The sequence below is a fragment of the Malus domestica genome, chromosome 13 (assembly GCF_042453785.1).
Source record: "Malus domestica chromosome 13, GDT2T_hap1".
Classification (NCBI taxonomy): Eukaryota; Viridiplantae; Streptophyta; class Magnoliopsida; order Rosales; family Rosaceae; genus Malus; species Malus domestica.
This window is the reverse complement of record NC_091673.1, coordinates 34,863,080-34,872,174: the sequence shown is the minus strand read 5'-3', so window position 1 is coordinate 34,872,174 and position 9,095 is coordinate 34,863,080. Positions and strand designations below refer to the sequence as shown.

At 41.1% G+C, this 9,095-nt stretch overlaps 1 protein-coding gene across 1 annotated transcript; it reads right to left on the bottom strand.

The window, feature by feature from the left end:
• Positions 1 to 3,949: 3,949 nt before the first annotated feature.
• Positions 3,950 to 5,002, bottom strand: LOC139190955 (uncharacterized). The gene is made up of 2 exons (XM_070811448.1): positions 4,910 to 5,002; positions 3,950 to 4,327 (listed from the first exon to the last, which is right to left on the bottom strand). The coding sequence occupies exons 1-2, from the start codon at positions 5,000 to 5,002 to the stop codon at positions 3,950 to 3,952; spliced, it is 471 nt and encodes a 156-aa protein (XP_070667549.1).
• Between the last annotated feature and the right edge of the window lie 4,093 nt (positions 5,003 to 9,095).

The window sequence follows — 9,095 nt, the reverse complement described above, 5'->3', positions numbered from 1 at the left end:
GAAAGACTAGGACTCACATATGTTATAACAAAGAAAGCAATTTTCTGGAGTTATTAAGCATGTTTAGATATGATCTCATGAATGGAATGCTACTACTTAGATGTGAGAACCAGTGACACCATATGCTCATACCAATTTCGAACTCCACAAATTGAAACACACAACACTCAAGATTGAAGTCAAGGGTTGTAACAGGGCTTAGGGGTAATGGCTAACAAAGAAAGGATAGGGATTACAAACGTTCTTAAAGCGATAGCAAGCAAAGCAATGAAATAGACACTTGGAAATCACTTTAGAATGCAGAATCAACTTTTAAATACAAAGGGAAGATTCATGCAACACTTAGGGCCGAATTCAATGTTTTGGACTCTTTCTTTAACGAACAACACTTTAGAGCTCTTTTTCTTACTCTTTTCAATTCTTTTTTTTCTTTGCAATACATTGATAAAAAATGAGTTCATTTTAAGTCATGCTTTACTATGCAATACATTGATAAAAAATGAGTTCATTTTAAGTCATGCTTTACTATGCTTTAAGAATAAGGGTATGGATGGTCCTAAAACTAGGCTAGGTAAGGATAGTGTGGATTAACAAAGAACATAGGCTTAACAAGGCTCAACGGGGTTAAACTTAAACACATAATGAAATAGGGGCACGGCAATTTGGCTTTGGTGGTCACTACACAACTTCATCTTGAATATGTGTTATGCAAATCAATAGCATGCTTTGAATGAAATAGGCAAGAGTTCTAGCATCTGGAACTAAATGATGAAACGCCTTCTAAGTAGCAACCAAGCAAAGAATAATGAGATCATGCAACGACTTTAGAAAACAATGATGCACAGATTATTAACGCTCCAAATAAACGTTTAGGCTCAAGTCTCACAAGGTTGTAGCGTTCATTTCAGTTCCTTCCTTCAAGCATGTTACAAAAACTGATTTTTCCTTTATGATCGCATGTGAATTCATAAATTATAACCACAACCAAGCATACACCAAAGAGTAAATCAAATTTTCATCCATGTTTATAACTCTCTTTAACAGTCATGTAATTAAAAACCAAATCCTCATCATTGTGTTGGAAGGTACCCTAAGACACAAATAAACACACAAAAACAACTCTTTTTTTGGGTTTTTCAAAACAATTTTTCAAATTTTTATGAGATTTTTGGATTTTTTTGTCAAAACACACTAAAACACTCCAAAACAGCTTAAAAACACTTAAGAACAGCAAGGAACAACACTAGAAGTAATGGGTGATAAACTCCTACGAATTTTATGCAAAACAACTTGGTTACCCCCCCCCCTCCACACTTAAATCAAACATTGTCCTCAATGTTTCAAGCATAAACTCACACAAAAACAAGCAAACAAACAAACAACGAATAAACATGACAAGTATAGCAAAGTAAAAACCAGACAGAGTATAGTTTAAGAACGCAAATCTGGTTTTAGAGATAGATGATCTTGTTGACTTTCCACAGCTTTGATCTCGAACTGGTTTGGAATTTTGAGCGAAGGATATAAGAGTTCCTTGGTTGTGCAGTCTGCATTCTTCTCTGCTTGTTTCTTCTGCACGGCAGACAGGCACGAGGTAGAGGTGTTGGTCTGTTTCTTTCTTCAATCTTTCCAAGTGCCGACCATTTGCTTTCTTTATCCTTGTCCCTAGCTGAGGATGAATTAGCACATTGTCTCCACATGCTTCGAGGTATCATTTTCACTTCCGTTATCTGTTCCCCAGGCAGATGTGGTAGCTTGAGGAAGCATAAGATGTTGAAAATGAGTACTTGAGAGCAAGGCTAGGTAAGCAATCAGGAAGGGGTTCCAGGCAGTCGGTTCCAGATCGGAAGATTGATACCAAGTGCTGGCTGATTGCTCTCTTTCTCCTTGTCTCGCATGTGAAAAACAATGACAAGGAGAATGACAGGCAGAAAACATGATATGAGATACTCTTGCTTTCAACCTTCATGATATGAAATACTTTTGCTTTTGATGGGTTGTTTGTAGAGGTATCCCAGGGAATAAGGAACACTGAGTGACTAGAGAGGCTTTGTTGGGAAGGCATTCTTGGAGATGAAGAAGGGTTATGTATGTATGCCTTGCAATGGGGGGTGAAGGTCGACATTTATATGAATTAATAACCGGTACTATTCTTTCACTCTTGTCGGCAACCGTTGGATGATTAAATAGTAATCTTCACGTGCTTTCTACGTCACCAGAAATCTTCGACAGATTGCCCGTAATTTTCGCAAGGCTGAGTGTGCATGTGACAGATGCTGACACGTCTAGAAAAGCAAATGCCTCTTCGATATCTGAAATCGGCGCTTCGACAAATTGCCCGTGATTTCCGCAAGATGAGTGTGCATGTGACAGATGCTGACTCGTCTGGAAAAGCAAATGCCTCTCTGATTTTTGAGCTTGCCTCTTCGATTTCTGAGCTCTGTCGAGTGCAGAGGTTGCATGTGACAAGTCCGGACAAATCTGGAATAAATGATGGCCCATGGTTTCTGAGCAAGCCCAGCTTTTGAGAAAGCTAGCGCCTCTTCGATTTTTGAATTGGCCTCTTCGATTTCTGAGCTCGCCTCTTCGATCTCTGAAATCCCGTCAAGTGCTGATTTTTCTAGAGGATAAGCAGTTTGTTTCTAAGCACACTTGAATTTCTGCCCATAGAAACTCCCTTTATTGCACTTCTAAGATCTCGATTTGTTCGACCTCTTTTTTCTTTAACACCTTTGAAAATGTCTGGCCCCTCCAACCGTCGTTTTGACTTGAACCTTGGTGAAGAGGCATCCATGCCTTCTCCAGACAACATATGGCGCCCAGCCTTCATATCCCCTACTGGTCCTCTTACCGTTTGGGATTCGGTGATGAAGAATGATATGACCGCTGCGGTGGTGGCCCGGAACCTTGTCACTCCCAAAGATAATAGACTACTTTCCAAACGGTCTGATGAGTTAGCTGTTAAGGATTCTCTGGTTCTCAGTGTGCAATGTGCGGGTTCTGTGTCTAATATGGCCCAACGTCTATTTGCTCGAACCCGTCAAGTTGAATCATTGGTGGCTAAAGTGATGAGTCTCAAACAGGAGATTAGAGGACTCAAGCATGAGAATAAACAGTTGCACAAGCTTGCACATAACTATGCTACAAACATGAAGAGGAAGATTAACCAGATGCAGGAATCTGATGGTCAGATTTTACTTAATCATCAGAGGTTTGTGGGTTTGTTCCAACATCATTTGCCTTCGTCTTCTAGGGCTATACCACGTAGTGAAGCTCCAAATGATCAACCTCCGATACCTCCTCCTTCTGTGGCTCCGCCGACTACTGAGACTTCTCCTAAGCAACCTTTGTGAAGGCTCCCTCTTGTATTTTTCTGCCTCCTGTTCATTTTTAACGAATTTTAATGTAAAATACCTTGCATATCTGTCAATGTTTCAAACATAAACCCACAACAAAAACAATTAAACAAGTAACAAATAAAAATGACAATCATGGCAAAATAAAATTGCAGAAAAGGGAAGGTTTTTAGGAACGCAAAACATGGGTTGCCTCTCAAGAAACGTTTGCTTTAACGTCTTGCAGCCAAATGAAACTTCCTTCTAAGCTTGGATAGGGCCCACGACACTGAGTGAGATTTCTTCCATAATCTGCCCCACATCACTCTCATAGTATAGCTTCAGGCGATGCCCATTCACTTTGAATTCATCGCCGTTCCTTAAGCTTTTAACTTGGACTGCACCATGGGGAAAAACATTAGTGACAACAAATGGCCCAATCCACTTAGATCGTAACTTACCAGGGAACAATCGTAGACGGGAATTGAATAGTAGCACTTTCTGTCCAATTGAGAATGTTTTTCCCCGAATCATTTTGTCATGAAACACCTTTGTTTTCTCCTTGTAAATTCGTGCATTCTCATAGGCTTTGTTCCGTATCTCCTCAAGTTCATTCAGTTGGAGCTCTTATTCATTCCAGCAGCATCTAAGTCCAAATTGAATGTTTTCATAGCCCAATGCGCTTTGTGCTCCAGTTCCACAGGTAGGTGACACGGCTTGCCGTAGATTAGTCGAAATGGAGACATCCCTAGAGGTGTTTTGTAAGCAGTGTGATATGCCCACAGTGCATCATCTAAACGCAAGCTACAATCCTTCCGGTTTGGCCCAACAGTCTTCTCCAAGATTTGCTTGATTTCTCTATTCGAGACTTCAGCTTGGCCACTTGTTTTAGGGTGATATGGCGTGGAAACCCGATGTTTCACATTGTACTTTTTAAACAGCGCCTCAATGGTGCGATTGCAAAAGTGGGAGCCTCCATCGCTTATGAACACCTTCGGCATGCCAAATCTGGAAAAGATGTTAGCCTTGATAAAATCTGCCACCACTCTAGAATTGTTAGTATGGGTGGCTTTGGCTTCCACCCATTTCGACACATAATCAACGGTTAGCAAAATATAAGTAAAACCATATGAGGGCGAAAAGGGTCCCATGAAATCCATACCCCATACATCAAAGATCTCCACATTAAAGATAGGGGTTTGCGGCATTTGGTCTTTGGCACCGATTGTACCTGTTCTTTGGCAACTATCACAAGTTATACAAAATGTTCTAGCATCCTTAAACAATGTAGGCCAATAGAAACCACTCTCTAAAACCTTAAGGGCTGTCCTTTGGGTGCCAAAATGACCCCCACATGCATAACTATGGCAAAATGCAAGAATTGAATTAAACTCGGAATTGTGCACACATCTACGAATAATCTAGTCAGGACAATACTTCCACAAATATGGATCATCCCACACATAAAATCGTGCATCATTTCCTTGTTTATCATGCTTGTATTTATCTAGAGTGCTAGGAACTTGTTTTGTGACCAAATAATTGACCAAATCAGCATAGCAGGGCTCACTTACCTCTAGGGACAGCAATTGCTCGTCAAGGAAGGTCTCTAGAATGGGTAAGGAGTCCTCCTTGTGCACCAAAGAGCTGAGGTGGTCAGCCACCATGTTTTCACTCCCCTTTTTGTCTTTTATTTCAATGTTGAACTCTTGAAGTATGAGCATCCAACGAATCAGCCTTGGTTTGGCTTCCTTCTTGGTGAGGAGGTACTTCAACGCTGCATGGTCAGAATATACAATCACTTTAGTGCCAAGTAAGTATGAACGAAATTTATCTAAAGTAAATACAACTGCAAGAAGTTCTTTCTCAGTGGTAGAATAATTCAATTGAGCATCATTTAGTTTTCGGGAAGCGTAGTGGATGACGTGGGGCTGTTTGTTCCTCCTTTGGCTTAAAACAACACCAATGGCATAATCGGATGCATCACACATTAGCTCAAATGGAAGGCTCCAATCTGGTGGCGTGATGATGGGGGCCGAAGTCAACATGTCCTTGAGGGTTTTGAAAGCGGTCTCACACTCCTTGTTGAACTCGAAGGCTACTTCCTTTTGGAGTAAACGGCAAAGGGGTTGGGCAATTTTTGAGAAATCTTTAATGAATCTCCTATAAAATCCTGCATGGCCAAGAAAAGAACGAACCTTCCTCACCGAAGTGGGAGAGGGTAAGTGACGTACAAGATCTATTTTAGATTTATCAACCTCAATCCTTTTTTCTGATATGATATGCCCCAAAACTATACCTTGTTTTACCATAAAATGGCACTTTTCCCAATTCAAGACAAGATTAGTTTCGATGCATCGTTGTAAGATCAGAGTAAGATTATTGAAGCATGCATCAAATGAGTCACCAAAAACACTAAAGTCATCCATAAACACTTCAATGATATTTTCCAAAAATTCTGAGAAAATACTTACCATACACCTTTGGAATGTGGCTGGTGCGTTGTATAGCCCAAATGGCATGCGTCGATAAGCACAGGTACCAAAGGGACATGTGAAAGTAGTCTTTTCTTGGTCATTGTGAGCTATCACAATCTGATTATAACCCGAATAGCCATCAAGAAAACAATAAAATGAATGACCGGCTAACCTTTCCAGCATTTGATCAATAAATGGCAGCGGGAAGTGATGTTTTCTTGTCGTAGCGTTGAGCTTCTGATAGTCAATACAAACTCTCCATCCGGTTTGGATTCGAGTAGGCACAAGCTCATTATCTTCATTTTTTACCACAGTGACTCCGGACTTCTTAGGAACAACTTGGACCGGCGAGACCCAATGGCTATCAGAAATTGGGTAAATCACTCCACAATCTAGTAGCTTGATGATTTCCTTCTTCACAACGTCCATCATGGGTGGATTGAGCCGGCGTTGTGCTTCTCTAGATGGTTTGGCTCCTTCTTCCAAGAGTATTCGATGCATGCAAATGGTAGGGCTAATTCCCTTGATATCGGCCAATGTCCACCCAATGGCAGTTTTGTATTCCCGAAGCACCCTCACCAACTTGTCCTCCTCTTGTGCAGTAAGTGAAGAAAAGATAATGACGGGCAGCGTCTCTTGTTCCCCCAAAAACACATATTTCAAATGGCTCGGCAATGGTTTAAGCTCTAGGGAAGGGGGCTGGATTACAGAAGGAAGCAACTTGTTAGTCGAATTGGGAATTGAAATTAAGTTAGGAGACTTACCAATATGCCTTGGATTTGACTCTAGGGCAGCAAGCATCTCCACCAAATCATCAAGGAATTCCTGCGCCCAAGAGTCAATCACATCAATAGAGAAACAAGAGTGACCATCATGAGGATATCTCATAGCATCAGAAATATTGAAATCAATAACTTCCCCATCAAATTCCATGGTCAATGTTCCCTTGAATACATCCATCTTTGTACGGGCAGTCTTCATGAATGGTCAGCCAAGTAATATTGGTAATTGAGGGGAACAGTTCGAGTCTTCCATTTCAAGCACGTAGAAGTCCGCCAGAAAGACTAGGTGATTCACCTGCACTAAAACATCTTCCAAAACACCTTTTGGATACGCATTAGATCTATCGGCTAGTTGAATGATCACTCCATCATTTTTTAATTCTCCCAAGTTCATAGATGCATATATTGAATAAGGCATGACATTTATTGATGCACCTAGATCTAACATGGCAGATTCAAAGCGAGTATTTCCTATAACACAAGGAATTGTAAAACTGCCTGGATCTTTGCACTTAAGAGGTAATTTTCGTTGCAACACAGCTGAGACATTCTCACTTACCCTTACCACCTCTTGTTCAAAGCCCTCTTCCTTGTAATGCACAACTCCTTCAGGAACTTAGCATACTTGGGGACTTGTTTAATTGCATCTAGAAGTGGAATGTTGACTTGCACCTTTCTGAATGTGTCAAGGATGTCTTTGTCACTCTCATCCTTCTTTGATTGCATAAACCTGCGAGGAAATGGTGCATTGGTTGGAATGGAATTAGAAGTCATGGAATTTGAACCCAACTTACCTTTGGTGGTCGAATTAGGGTATGTAGGTGGCTGCAGCAAAGATTGCTCAATCCTTGCCGAAGGCAGGCCTTGTTCCTTCTCCTCAGATTGCATCTTTTCGTCCTCCTTTTGATTGGATTTAAATGGGCTGGGATCAGATCCAGCTTCTTTTCCACTTCGCAAGGTGATGGCTTTGGCAGATTCGAAGCCTCCATTTGGATTCACATCCGTTGAACTAGGTAACTTACCTGGTTCTCTACTAAATTGGCCCATGAACTTCACCATTTGTCCAATTTGTCTCTTCAATTCAGTCACCTCTCGAGCTTGATTTTGCACTTCTTTGGCGTAATTGTGCATAACTTTGGCTTGATTTTCCTGACCCTCTGCCAACATAGTTACTAACTGAATAACTTGAGCATTATCAAAAGACGGACCTGAGTTATTTTGGGCAGGTTGTGTTTGGGGTTGTGCGGGTGCATACGGCATTTGATAGAATCCCAGAGGTTGCTATCTGAATGCACTTTGTTGTTGGGTTTGTTGGGGCTCCCTTCATTTGAAATTTGGATGATCTCTCCAACCTGGATTGTATGTACTCGAGAACGGATCATTCCTTGGTTGGTTTTGACTCCCAAAACCCACGACGTTTGCAGATTCCCACCCTCTGTTCTCGATCAATTGAGGGCACTTATCTGTGAGATGTCCATTCATTGAGCACACGCCATAAGCAGCTACACTTTGTTGTTTTGGTTTTTCAACCACCTGTGAAAGAAGAGTAGTAAGATTAGCCATTTGATTTTGAAGTTCAGAAATAACACTTACTTCATTAACTTGTTGCTGCCAAGGGTTGTCTCTTTGACCAACGCCTTCATATTGCTGGTCATTCAATGCTCGGTTAGCAATTAAGGTCTTGGCAGCCATGGGTGTTTTGTCCACCAAAGCTCATTCCGCTGAGGCGTCTAACATTTGGCGTTCAATTGGTAGAAGCCATTCGTAGAAATATTGAAGAATAAGCTCATCCTTCATCTAATGCTATGGACATGAAGCAACAAGGGTTTTAAAACACTCATAGTAAGTGGGAAAGGATTCACCTTGGTTTTGCTGAATGCCACTAATCCTTTTGCCTAGTAGAATGACTCGAGAAGTTGGGAAAAACTTCTCTAAAAATGCCCGTTTCATACTCTCTCATGATGTGACAGTTCTGGGGGCTAGCTCGTACAACCAATCTTTAGCCTTTTCTAAGAGAGAAAAGGGAAAAGCCTTCATTTTCAGAATGTTCCCATCAACATTCACAGGGGTCATGCTCGAACAAACAACCTCGAACTCCTTCAAATGTTTATTAGGATCTTCCATGGACAACCTATATAACTTAGGAATATGATGCAATAAACTGGACTTTAATTTGAACTCGTCCGTCTTGTTTTGGGCCGCCCTTGGATATTGAATACATAAAGGCAGAACATTGTCCAATCCCGAAGCGAAAAGCTCCTTGATTGTTCGATTGTCTACTGCCATATCTTGGACTTCTTCAAAAGTCCTTGTCGTGGCCTCCTCTTGCTCTTCTACTTTGTCTTCTTCAAGATTTGGTGCAGGTTGAGATGGTTGGGGATCTTGTTGATTCCTTGCTCGTCTCAAAGTTCGTTCAAAATCGTCGTCAAAGTCAAAGATGTGCTTATGAACAGGTTGAGAACTTCGAGTCATAAACCACCTAAAACAAGAAAACAAGTAAA

Excerpts from the sequence above, each read along its gene's own strand:
- LOC139190955 (XM_070811448.1), bottom strand. The coding sequence starts at position 5,002 with ATGGTGGCTGACCACCTCAGCTCTTTGGTGCACAAGGAGGACTCCTTA. Across the intron at positions 4,328-4,909 it reads AGCAATTGCTGTCCCTAGAG|GTGTTCATAAGCGATGGAGG; the intron begins GTAAGTGAGCCC and ends GGCATGCCGAAG.